The 26,836-nt window shown below is 41.6% G+C and overlaps 1 protein-coding gene, 2 long non-coding RNA genes and 1 pseudogene across 8 annotated transcripts in view; 1 reads left to right on the top strand and 3 right to left on the bottom strand.

Annotated features, from left to right (window-relative positions):
• Nucleotides 1-3,762: 3,762 nt before the first annotated feature.
• The window catches only part of LOC140506395 (uncharacterized), a 162,454-nt gene continuing 139,380 nt past the window's right edge, over nucleotides 3,763-26,836 (top strand). For 2 of the 6 annotated variants that reach the window (XR_011967914.1, XR_011967916.1), the window contains exon 1: nucleotides 3,771-3,958. This is a non-coding gene — a long non-coding RNA (uncharacterized lncRNA). Of the gene's footprint in view, nucleotides 3,959-26,836 lie in introns of all 6 variants that reach the window. The other 4 variants (XR_011967915.1, XR_011967912.1, XR_011967918.1 and 1 more) reach the window with 4 other exon arrangements.
• On the bottom strand, nucleotides 3,859-6,083 carry FOXL2 (forkhead box L2). The gene has a single exon (XM_072613523.1). It carries the CDS (start codon nucleotides 5,599-5,601, stop codon nucleotides 4,453-4,455), a length of 1,149 nt encoding a protein of 382 aa, XP_072469624.1. The 5' UTR covers nucleotides 5,602-6,083; the 3' UTR covers nucleotides 3,859-4,452.
• Nucleotides 7,124-9,256, bottom strand: LOC140506398 (uncharacterized). The gene is made up of 2 exons (XR_011967920.1): nucleotides 7,757-9,256; nucleotides 7,124-7,396 (listed from the first exon to the last, which is right to left on the bottom strand). It is a non-coding gene; the product is annotated as an uncharacterized lncRNA (long non-coding RNA).
• Nucleotides 18,304-19,718, bottom strand: LOC140506393 (proteasomal ubiquitin receptor ADRM1 pseudogene; annotated as a pseudogene).

Here is a 26,836-nt window from a genome sequence, read left to right as displayed (position 1 = left end):
TATTTGCACATTAGGAAAAGAAACTGGTGGGTGAAGGAGAGGGAATAATGCATAGTTGTGTATATGAATGAAAAAATGTACTATGTTTATGCATATTGTTTGGGAGTATAAAGAACACATATGTGCACTGCAAACACGTGTGTATCAGGGCATGCATATGTTTGCATTGGTGAATGTGACACATATGTATATATAATACAAAATACTGTGGCTGTCAGCACAAATAATACTTCACATTAACTCTTACTTGCACATATTATATATTTGCTTTATTTACATTCTATTCTCATTTAATATGCAGGACACATCCACAAACATATATATGCATGTGTATATAGACATAAACTTATATGCATCCATGCCTCAGGCTAGAGGTGATTGACTTTGTATATATTACATGGTATTTTTACACATCAGGGATACTTTCAATCTCATTTTTTCCTGACTTTGGAATATCTTCAGATAAGTTTTTTTCAGAGCATCCTTGCAATGGGGAGAAAGAGAATGAAGAAAAAAGAAAGGAAGTAAGGAATATAAAGGAAGGGAAGAAGATAAGAGAGGAAGAAAGAAAAAGGAAGTAAGGGAAGAGAGGAAGGAATGGAAAAGAAAAGGAAAAGAAGGAAAGCAGGATAGAGAGAAGGAAGGGAGGAAAAAGAGGAAGGAAAGAAAGAAAAAGAAAAGAAAGAGATAGGGAGGAAGGAAAGAATTGGAGGAGGAGATGGAAAAGGAGGGAATGGAGAAAAAGTGAAGTAGAATATAAGGAGCTTAAACTTTTAGAACTGGTCAAAGATTACTATCCCCAATCTAGGGTACCATGGACAATTTTCTGACTAAAAAAATTTCTCCCCTTTCTCTTTCTTGTATGTGGCCAGGTGGAGATACATGAGAGATCTTTCAATTCTGCTAAATCTGATGCTATTTGCTTTGCCAGACTTCACTTGGTTCTTCCCTCTCTCTCTCATCCTCCATTCTGTTTTTTCTTCTCCTAGCTCAGTCTTGCCTGGAGCCAAAGCCAGCCTGACCATTGCCTCCCTTCCCACAGCACAGTGCTGGCAAATTACCTTACTTAGAGCTGAGATAGTGTTCAGAGATATCTAGAATAAGTCTCAAACAGTCCTGGTCCCACTTCACTTTCCTAGATACCTGTTAAATTGTCTCTGACTCTACATCAAGGGACTTAGATTTTCAGCCCCTCTCTCTTTTCTAAACGCAAATAATTGGTTTCCTATTTGGGGCAGAAAACATCAATAATTTTTTTTCAAATATTCTCGAAGAACCATTTATCTTCCCTTTCTTACCTATGCAAACTACAGTAGATAGACACAAACAATTACACACATATAACACACACTCCATGGCTTGCATATGTGTTGAATGCAGAGATTACTGCATATTCTATCAAAGAGAAGCAAAGATCAGTGGTGAGAAATGGTTAAGTTTCAGCTCTGTCTCTCAATCTCTATATTTTCACACATTTCTATCCTCTAGTACCTCTCTCTCACTGCAAGACTTTCCAGAAGGGTCCTGTCACCTCAAAAAGCTGAGAAGCTCAAAGCCTAAGATCTCTTCCCCACCCTTTTGCAGGAAACGGGGCCTGAACAGTCAGCTTAAATGTCTAAGGGATTTCGGAGAAAGAGATGGGGCATACCAAGGTGCGGAACTCTTCTCTTGAATTTCCCTTTGTCCTCAGCCCCACAGCTTCAGTCACAAGCAGACTATATAACCCCAGATTTTCACAACCCTATCCAAAAATAGGTTATGTCACCAGGACAAATCTAGAGGAGCCTCGGCTCTTTCCCGGGCTCGAGATGAGCTCAGACAAGCAACTTGCCTATTCCCTCTTTCCCATTCGGTCCTTTTTCTCCTGGTTTAAAGTCCCAATCTGCGACCTCTGCCTCTGGTTTGTGGTGCTATTGTCAGCAAAGGAAAAGGGGAGGGGAGGGACAGGTTTATATTAATAAGTGGATGGGCTAGGGGTAAAAAGGCTCAACTAACAGAAACAGCTCCCAGCTGCATCATCACCAAGGGCAAACTGTCTAGAATGATACCTGTAATCCCATTAAAGTAATGAAAGGCAACCCATCGTTAATCCACTTCTGAGCTCACAATTTTGGAACCAATTCAAATGCCTGGTCGCTTGTACAAAAGCCCTGCTTTTTATTCATTACTGTACAAGTATCAGAAAAGGAAAAGAAACAAAGAAAAACAGATGCTGTTTCTTCAGCCATTTAGTAAGTTGCCTGGCTTGAAAGGTTCTCAGAACAAATCACTGACTATCCAAGGGACTGTTGAACACTTCATAAATTGGCACTGATCTACTGTGGCCTTGCAGACAAACCACTTCACTACACATCTAAGGGCCTAGGTTTCCTTCTTTGTAAAATCAAGATGCTGGCCTTAAATTGGTATGTCTCTTTCTCCTTTAGGTTTCTTTCAGCTCTGCTATTCTCTGGTTTTGAATTATGTGGTTGACTTCTAATAAAAGTTGGCATATATACTGATAGTCTACACACGGATGTAGTAGCTCTAGACATATATAAATATATGTACACATTAGAAACCTGAATAGTTTCATTGCTTGACATGCACACATATACAAGACACACAGCCAATTTATATATTCATGTTTCTTTTGGACTATAAAAATACATGTATCTTGAAGGAAAACCTGAAAATAGGTAGTATGTATTCCAACCCTCTCTGAAGTGGGCAGAACCAACAACGATGAAAATGGTCTTAATATATAAGAAAATAATCACATTACAGAAAACTCCAGATCGTTCTCAATCACCCTTTTGAGAACTCCTATTAAGAGCAAAATGTGTAATTTGCATTATCTCCATCCCTCCCCCTTTAGATCTACCAAGACAATAAATTAGTCGGCATCGAAATAATATGAAGGCTCGTTAAAAGAAAGAAAAACATTTTATTCAAGAATTTACAATACTAGAAAATACATTAAAAGTGCTATAGATGACTCTAGAAAAGTTGGTCCCCACAAAACACTACGCAACAATAGCTATGGGCTTACACATTTATAAAATCATTGGAAATTCGCACCAGTATCTACATCACTTCTGGGTTTCACATTACTTTATGCAAGGTCGTAGAACCGCGACTGAAAAACAATTATTTTTCTTAAAAAAAAAAAAAAGAGAGAGAGATGGGAGAGTGACTGACAACCAGCTACCAAAAAATATGTGGAGAAAAGGGTTTGAGAAGATCAAGTGAAAACTGGACTTTCTCAGAAGAGCTAAAGAGAACCGCATTCCAATTCCGTCTTTTACAAAGCCTTTTCCCTTCGTAGCTGGGAGAAAAATTTAAAGGCCCAAATAAAATAATTCTAAGCAACTTCCTGAATAGGCTTTAAAAAAAATAAATTTGCGTTTCATTTTACATTCTAGCAGCACTCGCCCCCTCTAGGCAACAACATTTCACCGGTTTCCCTGGAGGGCTTTGCTTCAACTTAAAAAAAAAAAAAAGCAAAAAAAAAGAAATGTAGCATTACTTTCTGAGCTAGAACTCTAGCAAATCCCTCCTCGCCGGGAAATGCACCATCTTCTAATAAACTACTGGGGAAGAGTATAGAAGTTCGACCTCTTTGGAAGATGGGTTTTAAGACTAAACTAAACAAAACAGATCTTCCGATGCCCAGGACGGGTTACTCTCTAGCATCGCACTATTCACCATCACCCCCCCCCCCCCGCCCCCCCTCCCCCCAATCCCACTGGGAACTCTCATCTCCCATCTTTCCGTTACCCTCCCCCCAACTCCTCACCAGACGCATTCATTGCAAGAAGGTTTCAAACGGAAAACTACCTCCCCTTTTATAGATTTAAAAAAAAGAGGGGGCGACTATACCAGGATTAGAGCTCTTATTGCAATTACAATCAAAATGCCAACAGCGCACAGACCTGTAAGATGTGTAGCGGAGACCCTGGAATTACACTGACTCCAGGTAAACTGTGTGGAACAGGCCGGGGGCTGGCTGGGGCTTTGGGGCTGATTTTTTTTTTCCCACTGCAAAAATTTTGGCACAGTTCATCCAGCTTGGAAAGAAGAGGAGAGAAGAGAGAGAAGGGAGATTTTCCGAGGGTGGACGAGTGAGGTTGCGAAAAATATAAAGACAGAATGAGGCCAAAGGCGAGGCACGGAAAGGATGGAAAGAGGAGAAAGAAACATAGAGAAGGGAGCAAGAGAAATAGACAAAGCAGGGAGAGAAAAGAGATAGAAGAGGAGAAAAGGAGAAAGAGCAGAGAGAGATCAAAGTTCAAGAGAGAGGGCAGAAACAGCAAGGGAACGTCTTGCAGTCCGTTTCTGGAGATTGGTTTAACCCGGCCCTTTTGGCCAGCGGATGGGAAGGATCGATTGGTTCTGGCGCCGGTGCTCGGGACCTCGGCTGCGGGGTCTGCTTTCTCCTTTCTTTTCTTCCTGCCCTTCTCTGTCCCTCCCTCAGATGTCTATCCGTGAGTGAAGGGCGCTGTGTTTGCTGTCGTGGTCCCAATAGGAGCAGTGCATCATGGATAAGTCAGGCTGACGGGCGCAGGCAAACTGGAGGCCAGGCGGGGGACCAGTCGCATTGGCCTGGGCTGGCGCGGGGGCCGGGGGCGCGGCGGCGGTGGGACTGGCGGGACTGAGCTGAGCCGGGGGCGCGGCAGCCGGATGGTGGGGCGGATGGTGAGCCGCGGTCGCAGCCGGGTGCAGGTGGTGGGCGTGGGGGTGGTGCGCGTGAGGGTGGGGGTGAGGAGCTGGATGGTGGCCCGCCATGCCGTTGTAAGAGTTCACCACCCCGGGCAACGCCATGCCCTGCACCCGGGAGTAGGGCCCGTAGGAGGTCGGGGCCCCGGAGAGCCCCTTTACCCCTCCCGGGCTGCCAGGGCCGGCCGCTGCCGCAGCAGCAGCCGCTGCAGCCGCGGCAGCCGCCGCTGCCATCTGGCAGGACGCATAGGGCATGGGCGAGGGCGGTTGGGTCAGGGGCCACGAGTTGTTGAGGAAGCTGGACTGCAGGTATTTGGGAGGCGCCAGATAGCCGTAACCATCGCTGCCTCCCGCCCCGCCGCCCGCCGCGCCGCCCGGACCGAAGAGGCCCTTGCCCGGCTGGAAGTGAGCGGGCGGTGGGCGGAAGGGCCGCTTCATGCGCCGCCGGCGGCGGTAATTGCCCTTCTCGAACATGTCCTCGCAGGCCGGGTCCAGCGTCCAGTAGTTGCCCTTCCTCTCGCCGCCGCCCTCTCGAGGCACCTTGATGAAGCATTCGTTGAGGCTCAGGTTGTGGCGGATGCTGTTCTGCCAGCCCTTCTTGTTCTTCTCGTAGAAGGGAAACTTGCCGATGATGTACTGGTAGATGCCGGACAGCGTGAGCCGCTTCTCGGCACTCTCGCGGATGGCCATAGCGATGAGCGCCACGTACGAGTAGGGGGGCTTCTGCGAGGGGTCTGGCTTCTCCGCGACCCCTCCGCCTCCGCCGCTCTTCTCTGGGCTCAGTTCTTCCTTGCAGTCCCGGGGCCCCCGGGGTTCGGAATCTTTTCCTGGGCGTCCCGTGGCCGGCTCCGGGGCCAGTAGGGCCCCAGCATCGTCCTCAGGCTCTGGGTAGCTGGCCATCATGACAACGAGCAGAAGCAGCCTGCCTCTCTTCTCCTACCCCGCTGCGGACTACAGCGTCCTCTGCCGAGGCTCCCCAGCTGGGAGAGGGGCCAGGGAATGGAAGTGCAGGCCGGCCTGGGGGACACGTCCAGTCTTAGCGGAGTTTCTGAAAAGTGTCTCCGATTCCTCTGGGATGCTGCGACTCCTCTCTCTCTCTCTTTACTTTGCTACTTTTCTTCCTCTCTTTCCCTCTCCTCTTTCCCTTTCCCTCCCTCTTGAGCGGTAATCGAGTGTTGAGCTCAGCTTCTGGGCATGGGGGGGAGCCAGTTGGATAGAGAGGGGCTCCGTGTCCCCCCCCCTTCCCCGCTACGCCCCACCCCGTCCTGACTAGTCCCCGCCTAAAGTGGGTTTTCTGGTCTCCTTTCTTTGCCTAAAGCTGCCTCTTCGAGTCTCCTACTGCGCGAGGATCCTCGCTCTTTTCTGATTTGTATGGGCCCTGGCTAGTTCCGCTTTCGTCAGGAGCTTTAGCCCCTATAGCGGGGCAGCCAGCTGCGTACGGTAGAGTTCATTTCTAAGTCACATTTGATAAATACAATGCACCCACCTGGTTTGGAAGCAGCGATTGCACTGAGAATCCCAAGTTTTCCCAAACCTAACAGATGACAGCTTGGCCCTCTACACCTTCCACACCCCCCCCCCCCAACATAACGGCACTACACACACGTTTTCTTTCTCTTTTACACACACACGCACGCACGCACACACTACACACCGCTTTTCCTTAAAACTTTTTTATATATTCAGAACAGCGCAGTTGAGCCTGTGCAGAGAGGTGCCATTCATCTCCGCGTCTCAGGAAGCGTGCTCATCGTTTAAGTATAAAGGGGCTATTTCTATTTCCATAGAGAATTCTGTCCAAGGTAGTAATGGTACAGTCTCTCAGAAGTTTATCCCATAAAATAAATTTCTAAAACCTTCCTTTCCATACTTAGCTGATGCCGTGCCAGCTGCCTTAGGACAATTCAATGTATTCGGTGGTAATGGTGGAGAAGGGAACAGACTGCGGGGATAGACCTAGGAAGGGATCATACATCTTTGTCCTGGCGGGGAGAGAACTCCACGAAGGCCTTGTGGTATGTCCATTGTGTAATGTTTTAAGACTGAATGAACGAAACACTCTCTCAGTCACCCCCTTCTTCCATTCTTTTGAACAGATCTAGACGCATTTGGCTTGATCTTTGAATTCGTAAGAGAAGCTCAGAGACATTTCCAGTAAAAGCCTCTTCTATACCTGGAGATTGATAAATACTCTATCTATTGCGGAATTAATGTCTCGAGTTCAAGTAGTTAATTTGGCTTTTGGTTTGGTAAACAAAATAGGCCTCCCCCCAATTTCCTCGTTAGGTCTGTATTCATTCACGGGCTCTAATCCTTTCCCATACGGCTTTGAGGTTATTGAATGCGTATATAAATGTCAGTATACTCATTTTGCATATGTATGGAGATTAGAGATGTGGATACACTTACGCATTTACAGAAGAGAATCAATCAATCAGACATTTATTAAGAACTTATTATATTTATGTGTCCAAGTTTTGCTAGGTGCTGGGGATACAAAAACCCAAAAGAAATGAAAAAAAAAAAAAGAAAAAAGAGAGAAACAATCCCTACTCTCAAGGAGCTCAGAAAAGAAGAATTCTCTAATTCACACACCTGGAGCTGTGGATCCCAAGCCAGTCAGGAGTGTTGGATGCCAGATCTTTCATTTGGTTCGTCTTTTTCTCCCGGAGTAGGTTGAGCGTTATTTCTTTGATATCTGAAGAAGTGGAAGCGTGATCGGACAGTGAGACTTGCAGAAACTGATCAAGTTGAAATCATTGGTGAAAAGGCAGTTTTGTTTTTGCTGGGACGGGGGAATATTTTTTTAAAGCACTTTATTTTTCCATCTATGGTCACTAAGTTAGGGACACCAGAGTCAAAATGGTTCAGAGAACAGCAGGTCTAGGCAGTAATTGAGTAAGTATTGAGAGTAAGCGATTCTGTCTTGTCAAGCGCCTAGCATAAATAGAGATGGATTACATGAACAAAAACGTAACCTTAGTTATAGATCAGGCAAGATAAGCAGGTCGCTGCAATTTATTACAACAACAAGGAACAACAAACAACAACGACCCACCGACGTAAAGCTGCTCTGCCCCCCAGTGAAACTTGGAGTCTTCGGACCTTTCCAAACTACCGAATATCTCCTAGCCAAAACCAGAGAGGCTAGTCCGAGAATGTGCTGCGTTCGGTTGCTGGCTTGGAGAAGAAAGAGTGCCTCAGCGCGCAGACCTTCGCAACTAAAACTGGAAAACGCTGCGAGTTGAAGGCGCCGTTTCAAGGGCATCCTTATAAACATCCCAGTCCTTTGAGTTAGGAACTGGAAGACGTTGCAGGCCTTCGTAGCCCGGGATCTGGGCATATCCTTTGTGAATGCCGGCGGCACTTCGACTGCAGGACTGAAAAAGTCTAAGGCCGATTGCTTACTTCTACAGTGAAGTCACGATTCATTCCAGCACGAGTCCTGACTTTTTCTCCAGAAGCCAAAATCCTACCGGCTAGTCCCTTATTGAAAAAAATTCCCGAAAGTCTTCGCAACAACGGATCTGAAGTCTCCTGCAGACTCTGTCCTTGTAAAAAACAAAAGCTACACTGAATAGAACAGGTACTTCCTCCAGGCTAGATTGCAGCCCGAAGTAGCCTTTGATTCTTTTTCACCAAAGATAACAAAGCAACTTTGGAACTCAAATGAAAACAAAAGCGATGTTTGCAAACCCAGTAGTACAGGCTTCAGGACTTGGCTTATCCCTGCTCTGACACTTGCTACCTGCATGACCTTAGTCAAGCAACAAACTCCCCAAACCTTGGTTTCCTTACCTGTAAAATAAGAGGATTGGACTAGCTGATGTCTAAATTCCCTTTTGTCTCTAAACTTCTATGATCCTAGTGACCCTCCAGCTACCAGGGAACGGTCTGTCCTCAAAGTCCCAGCGATTTTAGATGGGAACAAAATTGTGTCTGGTTAAGAGTAGGCCTGTGCACGAACCCTACTTTCCTGCAATGGGGGAAAAAAGCAAACCTGGGTCCACGGCTCTTCCTGACCTTCAAGGGCCTCATTCGCAATCCCCAGAGATTTGTGCATTCAGTGTGGGTCCAGATCCCTTTTCTTTTGACCACCCGCACTGGCTCTCCCTCCTGTTTCTCCCTTGCAGGCATTTCCGCTGTCCAGGACCCTGCTGTTGCAGCCAGGTGTGACAGCATTGTTGTATGTGTCATCGCCTCCCCGGAATTCCACATTCTTTCCGCTTTTCATTGAGAGAGAGAGAGAGGGAGAGAGAGAGAGAGAGAGAGAGAGAGAGAGAGAGAGAGAGAGAGAGAGAGAGAGAGAGAGAGAGAGAGAGAGAGAGAGAGAGAGAAACGGCAATCATCTAAAAAATTGTCCCTGTAGATGAGGAGGGAGGAAAACCCAGCTCTCCCCAAATATTTCTTTCTGACGGTCTAGTCCCGAGAAGGGTATCCTCAGAGGAAACCGATATTTTAAATGTTTTGCAGGCGAGATGCAGAAATAGAGGCAAGGAGGAGGATTTGGGGCTTTCCGCGGCGGGGGGCATTCCTCCTCCGAGTGGTTAGGGGCACAGAGAACCAACAAGTTGCTTCAATCACTTAGAAGAGAGGAAACACCGGACAGGAAGTACGCGTGCGGGGTGGTGGGGGTGGTGATGACCCCTTTCTTCCCTCTCTCCCAAAAGGATGCCTTCCTCTTTACTAAGACATCTCTAGGAAAACAGGGGCCTGGGAGGAAGAGTGGTGTAGCTTAATGGCACAGGTTCCAGAACTCAGTCGGGCATTTGTATGGAATGTCCTGACAGAGGCAAGGGGAGCACAAAGAAAACGTCTTCATGTAAGACGTTTCGTTTGGGAAGGACACTGGTCTGCTGTGCACTAGGAAGGTTTTCAAGTATGTCTAAGTGTTGTGTGACTGAATTTAGCTAGAAAAGAGACGGGATGCTGTCACCTTCAGAGCAAGAGCCCGCTCTCTCCTCCAATGTCAATCAGATGCCTGGGGAAAATGCCTCTGGCCTGAAGTCTCCTCTCTTGTAACATGAGCATCTGACCTACCTATGCTGCTAGAGGTTGGGGGTAGAGTGGGAGAGGTGGAAGTCTGCTGAGGATCGAAGACCCCCAGAAAACCTCTGGCCACTTGAATGAGCAAAGGTGTCCCACTCAGAGTCATCTTTCAGATCAGAGGTTTTAAGTCTCAGATCCAGGTTTAGAATTCGAGAGAGGAGCTAAGGTGAGTGTGTGGTGTCACCTCAAAGGTTTACTTTAAAGAAACATCTCACTCCAGCTGCCTATCCTGAGGCATAGCGAAACACTTTAAGGTTATTCTTTCCCACCTCCGCCTTCCTCCATTTACATTGAATTCACTACTTTCCCCTTGATCACCTTTTCTTCCTCTTTTTTAACTTTCCTTACTCATACTGAATGAATCCAGCCCAACTCTACAAGTAGACACCAGATCTCTACCATCTAGGGTGCAGTGCAGCTTCTCTTCTATGAAATATGGGTTGTCTTTCCCAGTACCTCAGTTATCTTGACTCAAATGTCTTACCAGGAGTTTTTCACCTAGCTCTTTAGTCCTGACTTTTACCCCCTAAAGTGGATCGGAGTTTCATTCAGAAGTCAAACAGTCTAGGATCTAAGACCTCTAGCTCCTTGTAGTTTATTGTGAAGTATTGTATGGTATGGTATGGTATGGTATGGTATGGTATGGTATGGTATGGTATGGTGTGGTGTGGTATGGTATAGTATAGTATGGCATAGTATAGTATTAGTGTGTGTGAGGGCAAGCTTGTGTGCCTTCGAGCCTGTAAACCTGGGGCAGTTGGAATTCATATTTTTAAAAGGACTATTCACAGGAACTCAACAGTGAAAACTGGGTCCCTTATGCTCCAGTCCAGAAGGTTGGGAAGGAACCCATCTTCCCACTGTACTTGGTGACCTAAGCTTATTTTTTTTCCCTGGGAATGTCAGTAATGCTTATTTCTCTTTTCTGGTGTGCTACCCTCAGGAATCCACGTATCATTAGGCACATATAATACATCCTTACCTGCAACAGGGTTTACAAGACCTATCTACCTACCCAAAAAAGGTTTTGGAAGGACTTCTTCAGATTAGGAAATCAAAGAAGAATAAGGATAAAGAGTATGAAAACTTTGACACTAAAGTGTATGAAAACTTTGACAAGGAGAGAAAGAATTGTTCTTTTTTCCCTCCCTCAAACCAGTCCTCACAATCCTCATGCTTCTGTCCAGAACCACTTAGGCCAGATTCTGCTTCATCTCTTCTGTGCCCCAACCTTCAGGAACTGGAGATGAGGGTGGTGGTGACTATTGCCTGAAATGGGACTCAGTGCTTGGAATTTACTTGTCTCTATGGAGGGAAATTCCAATTTTAAATGAAGAGACAAGTTTTCTGATTTAGTACCTTGAACATAATGGGAGCATAATAAACATTTAGTAAATTGAACTGAATTGCAGTACAGTACACTATTAATCAATCAACAATCAAGAAGTATCTGTTAAGCACCTACTATGGACTAGACGCTGTATGTAAAATGGAGGATATAACTACAAAGAATGAAATATTCTCTACTTGCAATGAGTTTACATTCTAATAGGAGGCAACAAGTACATACAAACATATGTAAAGCATAAATGTAATAAATAAATAATTAAATACACATAATTTAAATACAAGGTTGTTTGAAGAGGACACTAGTAGTTGGGGGATCAGCAAAGGTTTCATGGAGAAGATGGTGTTTAAGCCATGTTTTAAAGGAAGAGAGGGACTCTGAGGTAGATGTAAAGTAGCAATAGATTTCAGGGATGGAGATAGTAGATGAAATATCAGAGAGAAGGCTGGCTAGTTTGGTTGAATTACAAATTGCTAGAGAGAAAAAAAAACTTCATTAAGGTTGGGAAGGTAGGCTGGAGCCTGGTGTAGGGCTTTAAAAGTTAAACAGAAGAGCTTATATTTTATTATAGCAGCAATAGGAAGCCACTGGAATTTGGCTGAGTAGGGGAGTCACATGGTGAAATATGTATTTAGGGGAATTTAATTTGGTAGCAGTATAGAGAATGCAGTGGAGCTACGAGAAACTTGAGTCAGGGAGATCAATTAGGAGGCTGTTTTAATAATCTGGATGAGAGGTGATGGGGCGCTGAACTAAGATGGTCCTTATATGAATGGGGAGAAGGGATCAAGGTAGAATCAAGGGAGAAGATAGAAATGGCGCTATGCTGAGATTACAAACCTGAGACACCAGAAGGATGGTGATGCCTTTGACAGAAATAGGGAAGTTTGGAAGAAGGGAGGTTTGGGAGGGGAGAGATAATGAGTTCACTTTTAAACATGTTGAGTTTAAGGTGTGTCTCTGGGACATATTTATTCACACCTTCAGTTAAACAATTTAGCAATAACTGCTATGTGACACTGCTAGACAAACATAGAACAAGTCCTGCTTTCAGGGGGCAAACTTTCTGCCATACACATCCCCTCTAAGGCAGCAAACACACACACACACACACACACACACACACACACACAAAATCATCCATCATCATTTACAAAAACAGAACACACTTTTAATTCAAATCTCATAGTTTTATAGACTGTCAGAACTGGAAGGGACCTTAAAAAAGAAATAGAACACACTCATATAAACCATACACTTATCTTGCTTACATGCACAGACTTATTTATGATGCACGCATATACTATGCACAACTTTAAACATTGCCTTCAAATTAAGACCACTTCATAAACACTGTAGTATTACTGTTATCAGTTTATAGGATTACTTATTTACTTTTTGGTACTTGTTTGAAAATACGAAAGCACCAGATTAGCAGAACTGTTTTGCGTCTGTTCATCTTGCCTTGAGTAGTAGGTAAATAAATCAAGCTGTAAGCCTGAATTTTGCTACAGATGTGGCTTACGGGAGATGGAGATAACAGCAGACTTTCCCACTTATCTTTTATTATTACTATTATTGTTGGTTTTATAATGCACACTATCCATTCATATCAGGAAATATTTTTCTGTTCAAAGAGAGAATTTCTTTCTTGATCTCTACAGTTCAACATAGAACCTCATAGGACAATTTGCATCCACTCATGCTCACACTACAGGCTCCTAGAAAAACATACATGTTGACCCCCTTTCCCTGTCTCTCTGGGTTATAATTGGATTTGGTTGTAAGAGAGACTCCCTAGTAGAAGAAATCCACATGTTTTTCTTTTCCTTCATATAGTATAGAGGTGCAAAAGAATCTTAGGATCAGAGATTTAGGGTCAAAAGCCATCTAATTCAGTCCCCTCATTTTATGGGTGAGGAAATGGAGGCCCACAAATGTGAACTGACTTTTCGGAGGCAACACAGTAAAATATCAGTGCCAGGATACAAATTCAGGTTTTCTTACTCCAAATCTAGCCTTTTTTCTATTTCATTCTTCCTGAGTAAACTTTCTGAGAGTATTAGATGTGACTTAGAAGTATATTACAAGTATCTGTGATGGATAGATGGAAAGAAGGAAGGAAATAACCTTAAATGCCTGCTTTCTGCCAGGCACTGTGCTAAGCACTTTACAAATATTATCTCATTTGACCCTTGTAATAACTCTTGGAAGTAGGTAATATTATTATTTCCAATTTATAGTTGGGGAAATTGAGGCAGAGACTAAATGCTTGCTCAGAGTCACAGCTCTAGTAAGTTTCTGAGGCTGGATTGGAACTCACTTCTTCCTGACTCTGGGTCCAATGCTCAATTCATTGTATTACTTAGTTGGATAGGGAATGAGACTATATCTCTGTGTGTGTGTGTGTATGTGTGTGTGTGTGTGTGTGTGTGTGTGTGTGTGTGTGTGTGTGTGTGAGAGAGAGAGAGAGAGAGAGAGAGAGAGAGAGAGAGAGAGAGAGAGAGAGAGAGACAGAGGCAGAGACAGAGACAGACAGAGACAGAGACAGAGAAGTAGAAACAGAGACAGAGACAGATTGAATAAGGGCATTGTACTGAGAAGCCTATTTTAGCTTCTAAATTGTGTCCAACTACAGGTGATATTTATAGCCTTGAAATCCTTTGTCCCCTCAGCTCTCTGGGTCACTGCCCCACCTAGAAGCAAGGAATTTAACTCCCTATTCCTTTTAGAAAATGCAGGTCTTGCTGTGGCTTCATTCTGTGATTTAGTGAAGGTATTTATTCAAATGTCAATAGTGGAGAGCCAGATCACATTATTCATGCCTTTATATTTCTCCATGCCATGGCAAATTTCCTTTCTGTCCATTTGCCACCCCCAGTTAAAGATCTATACATGCAACATTGAAGTGGCCATATCCACTCAGAGGCAACCTCTTGAAATGACACTGGAAGGGATGGAATCAGATGTAGGATATCCACATGCTTTTCCCTATTCCAGGTTACAGGAAGCAAACTAATAGGAATAGGAAATTGTAGGGTCTCTGCTTAGCTGATAGGTTCTGTTAGCTGAAGGTACTTCAACATAGCATCTGAAATGATCCCATGATTTCTTTAGTTTGGGCAATCCCACAGCCCATGTAGATCCCAAGCCCTTGGTCATTTGGTATATAAGTTCACGAGCTTCTGTGGCCAAAAACATTGTCTGGTGGCCAGATTTCTGGAGATGGGCTTCTGTGAACTTACCTAGGCTGGTTCTCAGATGTTACACGTATTGTTACTGACAGGTGATGTCTTCTGCAACATGTCAGAACTTGTGCCTCCAAGAACCCAGAACCATTTTCATAGGTAATCTTGGCCTTTCTAAATTAAGGTTATGTCTTGCCATTGGATTTCAATGACTATGAAGGAGAGAGTGAGGTTGATGATTTTGTATAGCTCTGCCTCACAAATCCAATTCATGTCAAAGTCAAGGCATCACCTTCCTGATGTCATTGGTCCTCTTTGAAACTGAAGAATAAGCAACAAACATCTTCATACCAACATAAGCTACCTTAATAAGTCTCTAGTGGACTTACTTGAAGATATCTGAAAAACAAAAAATCTGTGAATTTATTAACAATTTTAACTTCCTCCATCAATGTAGACTACAACCAGTCTGTGAATTAGTAAATAAGTACTAGGAGTTGCTTGAGACACATATAAATTAATTGACTCACCAATGCTCATGTCCCTAGAGTTAGAGGTAGTTTTTGAACCCAGATCCTCTTGACTCCATCACTATGGTGCCTTAGTGAATAGATTGTTCATCTTGGACCTCTTTGCCATTTCTATCCCAGACACTCCATCTCTTGACTTATTTTCACTGGTTGTTCCATATATGGGAAATTTTCTTCTTACTCATCTCTATCTCTTGGCTTCCCTCAAGTATCAACTAAAATTCTACTTTGTACCTTCCCTCTGAGATTATCTCCAATTTATCTCATCTATATCTATTTGAACAGAGTTGTTTGAAAGTTGACTCCCCCATTAGACTGTAATTTTATGATGCTCCTACTATGTGCAAGGCACTAAACAATTTACATAATGACCACAACAAAGGAAAAGAAAACAACCCTGAAACAGTCTTTTTAAACTTTTTTTTTAGCATTTTGCAATGCATAATTCAATTGGGCCTTAAAAGAACTGATGGTGAAGCATATCTCTAGCTCCAGCCCCTCAGAAGAGAGGTGGTAGACTACAGGTATAGAATGAAGCATATATTTGTAGATATGGTTGATTCATGTTACTTGACTGTACTTATATATTACAGTGGTAGGAGAGAAATGAGAAAGAAAAGTTTCCTCATCTGTAAAATGAATTTGGAGATGGAATCAAGATGGCAGAGTGATAGGAAGCATTTTTGCTTGGCTTGCCCAGCATACCTCCTCCATGACAATCTAGAAAACACCCAGACTGAATACTGATTGGGAAAGCCAAGAAGAAGTCACCATGAGTTATTTTTCCAGACAAAGAGATAGACAGAGAAGACTACAGACACTCGATGTGGGGGGCTGGACAGGAATGAAGTGTGGAAGCAGTTGCAAGGGGCATTTTGGCATCCAGGGAAAGAAAGAAAGCTGAAATGGAATACCAGGGCAGGAACTGCTGAAGTGAAGGGGATCACTGAACTAGTGGTGGGTGCTAGAATGGGTGCCATATAGCAGTTTTATTGCCCATTGCCCAGTTTCAGGTTATGAATTAAGGATGTACATCCTAGCTGTGTATTGAGCAAAGAACAAGTTTCAGAAATGTAGTTGCATGGTTCAGAGTCCAAGAGTAGAGCAGTAGGGATTCAATTCTAGTCCTCAGGCCGGCATCTAAGCCTGGAGTGAGATAACCAAGGTAAGAGTCCCAGACCAAAGAAGAACCAGCAATTCAGTCACTCCAAACATGCAGAACCTTCCAGTGTGTTGACTGAGCAAAGCAGCAGTCTACTGAAGATCAACCACGTAAAAGCCAACAACCCAAACTTGGGTCAGGAAATTGCAGAACGCAGACCAGGAGGGCAATGAATAAAACTCCCCAAGTTACACTTGGAAGTGTAACTAATTTGGGAGCACTGAAAACTTGTAGGCCTCCAGACTAAGCTGTGAAAAGCAGCAGAAGGATGTAAAAGCACAGAAGTCTGTTACCCTCTTCCATACCCCTCGAAGTGTGCAGAATCCAACACTAATGTAAAAGTCAAAGTTAAGGAGTTGACTGAAAGAATAATTGTCCCCCCCAAGAACCTGACCATAAAGATCTACTGTGGAGATAGGAAAGCTCAAGACACAAACACAGAAGAAGGCAACTTGAAAATATCTACAAACTAAGTCTAAATGTAAAGTGCAGTTTGGACAAAAGTCTAACAAAATTCCTGGAAGAATTAAAGACAAAATCAAAGATGATTTTAAAAATCAAATGACGGCTATGGAAAAAAAAAGATATAAAAGGAGAATTAGTTGCTTGGTAAATTAGATACAAAGCCTTACTGAAGAAAATAACTTTGAAAAATTAGAATTGATCCTATAGAAACTGTTTGCTCATGAGACATAAAGAAATTTTTGTTAAAAGTCAAAAGCCTCCCAAATAGAAGAAAATGTAAAATGTTGAAAAAGCAACTGACCTGGAAAATAGATTAAGGAGAAAGAATTTAAGATCATCACACTACTTCAAAGTCAAGAATAAAACAACAAAAAAATCCAGGCATCCTATTTTAAGAAATCATAAAACTGTGTGGATATCTTAGAACTAGAGGGCAAAGTAGAAATTGAAAGAATCTTCCAGTCTCCTTATGAAAGAAACCCCCAAATGAAAACTCTGAGGAATATTAGAGCCAAAATTCAGAGCTCCCAGGTAAAAGAAAAAATGTTGCAAGTAGCCAGAAAGAAAGAAAGAATTCAAGTGCTTTGGAGTTACAGTCAGGATAATACAAGACTTAGTAGCCACCACTATAAAGGAAGGGAGAACTTGAAATATGATATTCTAGAAGGCAAAAATCATAGACTCACAGCCAAAAATAACTTAGCCAGAAAAACAGAATAATACTACCAGAGGGGAAAAATGGATCGTAAATGAAATAGAGGATATTGATGAAAAGAACAGATTGAGTAGAAATTTAACAATTTTCATAGACACTCAAGGACTTAAGAGAAGCATAGAAAGGTAAACAAATCATAAGAGACTAATCAAAAGTAAATTTTTCATAGGATTTATGTGGGGAGATAATATATGTAGCTCCTTGGAAATGTATCATCACCCAGGAGTCTTGGAAGGAGTCTAATTAGATAAGGTGCTTAATTGTGGTTCTATTATTTGGAGGATCTCAAAAAAAGAAAAAGGAAGGGTAGAGAAGAGGGATGCTTTGGGAGAAGGGGAAAAGGAAAGGAAGAATGTGGAAAATTATCTCACATAAATGTAATGTACAAGGAAGAATTTATACAAGAGGGGGGGGAATGAAAGGGGAAGTAGGCAGCACTTAAGGGTTCAGTATAGATACGTATTTGGTTATAGGAATTCATCTTCAACAGACAAGGCATTAGGAAAGAGATTAAGGGAAAAGGTGGGGGATAAGAGGAGGGTAGTGTAAGGGAGGTTTTAGTCAGAAGCAAAACAGGCTTAAATTGGAGATGTGGAAGAAAGAGAAGGAAAAATATAAGAGAATAATGTGGATGGAAATATATAGAGATCATAACTGTGAATGTGAATGGAACAACTTGCTCATAAAATGAAAGTGGATAGGAGACTATATTAGAAACCAGAATTCAACAAACTGTTGTTAACAGGAAATACTTTCAATACAGAAAGGTACATAGCGAGTTAAAACAAGAGGTTGGAGCAGAATCTATTGTACTACAGCTGAAGTAAAAAAAAAAAGCAGGGGTAGCAATTATAATCTTAGACAAAGCAAAAGCGAAAAAAGAGATTCAATTAAAAGAGATAAACAGAAAAACAATATTTTGCTTGAAATATCCAAATTAACATCAATACTGAACATATATAAACCACATAGCATACAATCTTAATTCTTAAAGAAAAAGTTAAATAAATTACAGGAGGAAACAATAGCAGCAAAATGTTGATAAGTCAATTTACCCTTCTCCAACCTGGATAAATCTAATCATAAAATAAATAAGAAAGAAATTAAAAGATAAGTAAAATTTTAGAAAGTTAGTATGAAAACTCTCTCTCTCTTTTTTTTTTTGGCAGATAAAAGAAAAGTCCTTTATTTTGTAGGCTGAATGTAGGCATGAGTGTATGCAATAAACTAGTGACACTACTGCAGTCACTTAATTACCAAGAATTTCCAATATCTTAAAAGACAGCAAATAATTTAATCTAAACTCATGTCTTCCTCTTCGTCTTTCTTGTCCTTTGCATCTCCTTCCTTTTGGTCTGACTTGGCATTGTTCTGCATGGCTTTGGCAAATGCTTCAACATCACCCTTATTTGCTGCATCTACAGCTTCAGTTGGTAAACCAAACTGACTCATAAGTGGGCCCAGCTGTCCTGAGGCTAAGGCAGCACTGAACATACTTAAAGCCTGCTGAAACTGAGGAGAGGTCAATGTGTTCTGAATCTCTTCTGCAGTCTGTGGAAGAGATTCTCCAGAGGGAAGATAAGGCAGCAATTGCTCTTGGACTTCAGCATTGGCCAGAATAGGAGCCATGATCTCTGGAGTTAGTACACTGGCCAAGTCAACTTGCTGTCTGCCTCCTGCCCCAGATGGCACATTCATAGTAGCTAAAATGTTCTGAAGGTCACTCAGTTGAATGGGCTGGGTTGGGCTTGTTGCTGTGCTGGTTCCATTACCTAAACTCGGTGCAGGGCTTGGACTAGTTGCAGAGGCAATTGCTTGAGCACTGGGTGCTGGTGTAGCACGAGCGGAAGAAGCGGTGGAAGATGGGGTTACAGATGCTGACTGGCTTCGGGAGCTTGACGAAGAGCCGCTCATTGGAGGCCCTCCACTCCCCAGTAAGCTAACCAGACCAGGACCTGTCAGTGCACCAAGCCCACCAAGTCCTCCCAAGCCAGCTGGTCCAATAAGTTGCATAAGCTGGTTATGACTCATGCTATCCAGAAGGTTCTGCAAACCACCTTCACCTCCAAGTGCTGAAAGTTCATGGCCTCCACTTCCACTTGCACCCAGAACTCCTGGCATAGGTGGATTATTCAAATATTCATTTACTTTCCTGCAATGTTCTTCATCCTTCTCAGTCTTAGGCTCCTGCATCCAAAAGAAGAGTCACTTTGATCCTGCCTTGAACTTTAGTACATATACTCTACCAGTAGTGCACTGAGGTACTCGCTTAAATTCACAGTCATCTGGAAAAATAATTAAGTCATCTTCTACATTCCCAGAAGTCTTATCCTTCCAACAGAAATGAATGAGGGAATCATCAGTTTGCTGAATGTATACAAGCCCTTTCCGTTTATCTGGGGTAACTGTAGTTCCTTTCAATGACATTTTCCTGCTTGAAACTCCACCAAGTATTTGCTGGATGAGCCCTGGGAGCCTGGGACTAGGCTTGGAAACAAAGCACCTGAAGTCATTCTGAAACTGGGGCCTGGGGAGCGGACCTCGGCAGGAGCAGTGACTACGGCTCGCTCTTCCTTCTCTGCAGCTCTGAAAGCTCTCTTGAGAGTATTGAATGAGATAGAAAGAAATGTAGCTATTCTCAGCTGAATATGACACCTTCACAAAATTGATCATGTATTAGGGCACAAAAACCTCACAAATAAGTGAAGAAAAGCAGACATTTTAAATACATATTTTTCTGATCACAATGTAATAAAAATTATGCTCAGTAAAGGGTTTTTGGAATGTATGTTAAAAATTCATCGAAAACTAAATAGCCTAATCCTAAAGAATGAGTGAGACAAAGAAGAAATCATATAAATCATATTTTCAGTAAAGATAATGTCAGTAATGAGACAGGATGCCAAAACTTGTGGGATGAAGCCAAAACAATATGTAGTAGAAAATTTACAGTTCTAAATTTGTTTTTTAATGAATAAAAGAAAGAGCACATCAATGAATTGGACATATAACTATAAAAACCCCCCAGAAAACCAACAAATTAAAAATTTTCAATTAAACACTAAAAATATAAATCTTCAAAATCAAAGAAATAAACAAAGTTAAAAGTAAAACAACTACACTGAATTAATAAATAAACTAGGAGCTTTAAAAAAGACATCTTAATAAAATATATAAGGAATTAGCTAATTTGATTTTTAAAAGGAAAGAAGAAAACTGAATTACCAATATAAAAATCAATTCAAAATCAATGAAAAAGAAATAAAAGCTACTATTAGAGACTTTTTGCCCACTCCATGCCAATAAAACTGATAATCTAAATGAAATGGATGAATATTTACAAAATATAAAATTATATTTTGCAAAAGTATAAATTTCACAGATTAATAACATATGGAATAGGATACTTAAACAATCTTCTCCTAGGAAAAAAATTGAACAAGCTATAGATGGACTCCCAAAGGAAAAAACCTATCCTGATGGATTTACAAGTGAATTTTACCAAACATTTAAAGAACAATTAATTCAAATACTACATATATTCCCTGGAAAAAAAAAGGTAAAGAAGAAATGCTATTAAGTTTCTTTACGACATGAATGTGGTCTTAATACCTAAACCAGGGACAGTCAAAATAGAGAAAGAAAACTACAGATCAATTTCACTAGTGAATATTGTTGTAAAATTTTAAAATAAAATTCTAGCAAGCAGATTGTAGTCACAGTCACACATATCATCCACTATAACTAGGCTGAAATTATACCAGGAATGTAAGGTTGGTTTCATATTGGAAAACTATAAACATAATTGACCATATCAATAATAAAATTAAAGAAAATCATATGATAGTTTCAATTTTCAATGCATAAAAAACTTCTGACAAAATACAACTATCATTCCTATTAAAAACAATATAAAACACAGGAATAGAGTTTTCCCAAAAATGATAAGTAATATCTATCTATAAGTAATATTAAAGATCTATAAGACCAAGAATAGATAGTTAGATGATGTAGTGGATAGAACACTGGGCTTAGCATCAGAAAGATTCATCTTCATGAATTCAAATCTGGCTTCAGGCATTTACTGTGACGCTGGTCAAGTCACTTAACCCCATTTGCTTTGGTTTCTTCATCGGTAAAACGAATTGGAGAAGGAAACGGCAAACTACTTTAGTATCTTTGCCAAGAAAAATCCAAATGGGGTCACAAAGAGTTGGACATGACTGAAAAGACTAAACTGCAACAACAAAAACAACTAAAACCAAGAATAATCGTCATCGATAGTAGAGAAGAGTTAAAAGCCCCTTGGTGACCTTTGTGCCACTCTCCACATTCCCCTGTTAGATTGAAGCTTCTTGAGGGCAGGGAATATCTTTTTCTTATTTGTATCCCCAGCACTCAACACTTTGGACACTGCTTAGCTCAGTGACTGGCCCATGGTAGGTACTTAAATGCTTATTGAATAATTACTATTTTTTCCCCGTCCCCTTCACATTTTCTGTATCACAACACCTTAAGGGGAAACTTCTCATGTAGTTGGTGTGGAATGTCTGATGTGAAAATAATTTATCCAAAAATTTACAATCAAAATGTCTGGTCTGACAAATCTGACTAGAGATAGTCAATGTGAGCTGTGCTTTCCAATATTACATAGGATAATACCCTGGATATTTATCTCTTATGTACATAGGGGATATTTTTAAGCCAGGCTGTTTTGACTGAACAATGCTTGCAGGCTAAGAGCCTGCTGTCTCAGACACTCAGCAACTAGCAATGACAGGTTTGGTCCAAGCAGGAATAGCTGGAGGCCCCCAATTCCCTGTTGTCTGGTCTCAGAGAGGAACTGCCCATCTCCATAGCTTCCCTTGGAGGAAGTTACCCACTGGCTCTCCGGGAAACCCTTCCCATCACAGGCCTTTGCTTTTCCAACAACTTCTCTTTCTTCTTCAGAGAAATATTGTTTTTGTGGATTTAATCTCATCTAGACCACAGGATCCCTTCAGGAACTCTGGCAGTTTGGACACTTGGAGGACATGGGGCTAACCCTACAAATAGATAGAATGAAGTCATTTACAAACAACAGAGAGAATGATTTGAAGGGCGATAAATAGGACCGCTAAGAATATCTAATAATGTCATTTCCTGTGTCTGAGTCTCAGTTTCCCCATTTTTAAAGTGAGAGTATAGGATTAGACAAGATCCCAATCCTTTCTAACATTCTGTGAAATCTATGAAGGCTTCCCCCAAGGGTCTATCACTTTATAAACACAACTATCTTAGGAAGCCACTTAAGGCCTCTAATCCTGACTGTGAATTTGTTTGTTATATCCTTTCCTCTTTGACAGTCCATCAGCAGCAGAATTTGATTAGGTAAGTAAGATACTTTTGCAAGAGACCTCTAAATGATTATTTCCCAGAATTACCTCTCTGCTATGGGTTTCCAGGTCAGGTAGGTTAGAACCATCTGGAGATGGAGTAGGTTGCTACCTCACAGATTTGTATTAATTCTAATAAATTCTAACAAATGCCCTCCTCAGTCCAACAATTATTTCTTCCAATTGTTTATCTTTATTTTGATATTCCAAGTGATTTTTCTTATTTCACATACTCACCATACAAATTACAAATCCTCTAGGTCTTCATATCCTGTACTGCACTTGATTATATTATTATTCATAATAATGACAAATAGCAATTACATAGAGCTTTAAGGTTTTGCAATGTATTTTACATATATTATATCATATGAGCTTCACAACAATATTATGAGGTAGGTGCTATTATTTTTCCCATTTCACAGATGAGGAGAAAGAGGCAGACAGTGGTTAAGTAACTTGTCCCACTTCACAGAGTTACTAAGTGTCTCAGGCAGAATTTGAATTCAAATCTTCCTGACTTCAGGCCCAGTGCTCTATGCATCTAGATGTCATCAGTTCTTCATAGGTCTATCCAGATTACCAGAGACCTTTACCATGTTCTTTTTGTATGTCTAGGGCACCAATATAAAATACTCGTGCTGTTATCCACATGCGCCTTTTTCTCATCAAACATATCTTCAATTATGCCTTAAATAACCACTCCAACTTCCTTCAATCCATTATATTCTCAATTCATTCCAAACTCATTCAACAAACATTCAACACAAATATTTATGCAAGGAGGTGGACTTGGAATTCTAGCTTTTCACTATCTCTATGCCTATTGACAAATCACTTACCCTTTCTATCCCTCTATTTCTTGATGGAGATAATGGGCCATCTTTCGTACTGAAACGTTCATGACTTACAATAATTCAGTGCACTGTCCCTTGCAAAGGCACTTTTATTTGAATGAGATATAATGCAACATATCCTGAAGTTAGCTATGGTAAAGCCTTCAGACCAGAGAAATAAAATCTAAAATGGAGATAACAATGTGTTCCACTTGTCTACTGAGTTTATTGTGAGACAGCAACTCTTTAAAGCTCGAAGCACTTATATAAATAAGAATCCCTATTATTGTCCCTGTGCTAGGCACAAATTATCAGTGGTGACATACTGCAGCCCCTTTAAGTCCATGGGGCATTAAAGTTGACAATGATTTTTGAATTTATAGTGATTTTAATTGATATGAAATACTGGTGGTATCTCATCAGAAGCTTATAGCATGACAGAGAGAATGCTGCTACAGGCTTTGGCAAAGGGAGGCAGTTTGGGATCCTTGAAGGTACTTCAGTTTCCTATAGGCAACTCAGTTGAATCTTCCTGTTTTCTGTGATATTGCCCAAAATTTTATGACTAGAGATTCATTCCTTTGAATTAACTTTTAAGGCCCCCATGAAAGAACCCTTGGAAAATCCATTAAATCATTGCTGATCATGAATCCCTCAGTGTGAACTGTTTTTATGTGAAAATTGATTGGTCTGGGCATCATAAGACCTGAATTCTAGTCTTAGCCCTGTTGTCTGATAGTCCTATAACCTTGGAACCAGCATTTCCCGTCTCCAAGCCTCAGTTCCATCATGTATAAAATGAGTTGGTTAGCATAAATGAACTCCAAGCTCCTTTCCAACTCTAAAATGCATGGTTCTAGGAAATTCTCTCCCTTTGACAATTCCAACTTGGAGCAAGTTTCATTAAGGGTCAGGGAGGAAGAAAGAGGTCCAGAAGACAGGGCAGACTCTGAGTACTGTGAACCTACTTGGTACTTGGAGATAAGATAGCAATATGAAGGAGGAAAGGGGAGATGGAGGGTGCCAATTTTGCCTAACTCACAGCCAGACCCATGGCCATGTATTATAATTATATGACAGGAGGCCAGGGAGAGCACAGCATACAGCTTCCCATACTCTTCCTTTGGCTGATAAGGAAGATAAACACTCGGCCCAGCTTCAAAATCCCTTTGTCGTTTCCTGCCTCAGCTAGGCAGGACAGTGTTCAAGCTTAAGGAGACAATGATCGGCATTCTCAGGGAAGTGTTGGATTGTACAAAACAAGGAAGCCCCCACACCGAGGTATGAGCAGGCACTTCCGGACAATGCCGACTTACCTCAAAAGGAATCATAGTTTTCTGAGATTCGTTCCTGGAGGGAGGCAGATGCAGTTTATTTGTGTAGGCAAGGTCAGTTGGTGCTGTGCAAAATGGTGTCATTGGATGGAGTTGGCCTTTGGGTCAGCCCATTTCCCCTTTTGACAACCACCTCCCTATGTTTGTGCCCCTTTCCAATCCCCATCCCCAGTCATCCTGTGACCTTCTGCCATTTGCTAATGTTCTAGGACAGTGCTCTAGATGCCAAGAATTATTTCTCTCTCTCTTCATTAAAATTACCACTCTCTTAGTATTTTCTTTATATCTAGTCAGCTGTCAATGATGCTGTGTAATAGAAGGCATTGGGTTTGCTGTCCAGAGACTTGAATTTAATGCTTTCTATGCCTATATGACCTTGGACAGGCAACTTCCCATCTATGGGCTTCAATTTCCTCAACTGTAAGATGAAGGAGGAGTTGGACTAGATGATCTCTAAGATCATTTGAGTCTCAGATCTTTTAGAATTCCTACATTGTAATAAGGTAATTTTTCTCCATCTAAATCTATGATTTCATTGATGTATGGAGGTTCTATCCCAGTACAGTTCAGTACCTTCTCTGCAATTTATGGTCTTAAGTAGTTGCCTGAATCATTGAGAGGCTAAATGATGTTCTCAGAGTCTAATAGCCAATATATATGAGAGGTAAGATTTGAACTTCATTCATCCTGACTTCTTCAATATGACATGAAGCCTCTAGGCTAATTCATACTAAGGTGTCCTTGACTATAATAGTTCACTGAATTGTCCCTCTGAAAGGCATTTTTACTTGAACAAGGTAAAAATACAATGTATCCCAGAGTTAACCAAGGTAAAGTCCCAGACCAGAGAAATAATTTTATGAGCTTCTCCTTAAATGACAGGATAAATGGTCACCCAGTCTCCCCTTGGAATAAAGTCTTCATTTTCCCTATGAAATATTCAGTTGTATATTGTTAATTCCATCTGGAATGGGAGCCCAACAGGGCAAGCAAAGTGTATTACTATCGTCAACATCAGTATTGAAGATTTACCACATGCCCAGTCTAGAGGGAGAAATAGGAAAAGGAGAAGACAGAGCCCTGTCATGAGGGAGTTTAGAGCATTGAGAAAATAAAGCTGCCAAGAATGGAATGATTAGAGAAAAAGCCAAAATGCTATGGAAGGAAGTACTTAAAGGAATGATACAGAAAAGTTGTGCTATGAGAACCCAGAGAAAGGGAAAATCTGAATGTGCTTAAATAGCCTGGAAGTTTCCCTGGGAGAAATAGGATTTGAGTTGGGCTCTGAAGGTTGGATAGAGTTTGACCAGGTGGAGAGAGGGAAAAGACTTAACCAGCCCTGGCAGTCTGTGGCATCAGGCTCTGTGGATCAGACCCAAGCAAGGGATGCTGGGGTTTATAATGCAGTGACATCTGCTAGCTGTTTTACTTAGGGAGCAGGATGCCTGGACTTGCCAACAGCTTAAGTCCTGTTTCCTCCATGGTGAGGAAAAGTCATTCCCTGACTCCACAGTGACCTTTCATTTCTCTGAAGTCTTCCTGTACTTGGGGTCATTCAGTTGAGCTCTGGAATATATACTATCTTTTGCTGTTTTATTCATGTGTCATGTTTGTTAGTCTTGTGTCCCCAGATGGACCGATAGCGTAGTACAGCGGAAAGTGTGCTCAAATTAGAATCAGGAGATGTAGGCTCAAAACCCAACTCTGTCATTTATTTGCTGTATGACCTTGGGCAAGTCACTTAATCACTATATGCCTCAATTTTCTCATCTATAAAATGAGGAGATTGGATTAGACAGTTTCTAATATCCCTTTCAGTTCTAAATTTATGACCCAGGACAGCATCTCTGCCCACTCTCAATCCAATGTTTCTTTCCTTATAACTCCCACAACATGGAGTCCAGTAAAAATGTATTCACAGATATAATTTCCATCCTCTGGAAGGGTCTTCCATCTCCCTGGGCTAAGAATAACCTAGCCATTATGGTCCCAGAGCTTTGGTTAGCCAAGCATTCATCTATAATTAGATACTTATTTCCTATCTCACCCTTTCACCATGTGTTTACTCCATTCTCCCTAATTTCATCTGCCCTTGTCCTGTACACAACTTCTGTCAGTTTTCCAATTTGTTGCTGT

This window comes from Notamacropus eugenii, chromosome 5 (assembly GCF_028372415.1).
Source record: "Notamacropus eugenii isolate mMacEug1 chromosome 5, mMacEug1.pri_v2, whole genome shotgun sequence".
NCBI lineage: Eukaryota > Metazoa > Chordata > Mammalia > Diprotodontia > Macropodidae > Notamacropus > Notamacropus eugenii.
Note: the sequence above shows the minus strand (reverse complement) of the source record. Positions and strands in the feature narration are given on the sequence as shown.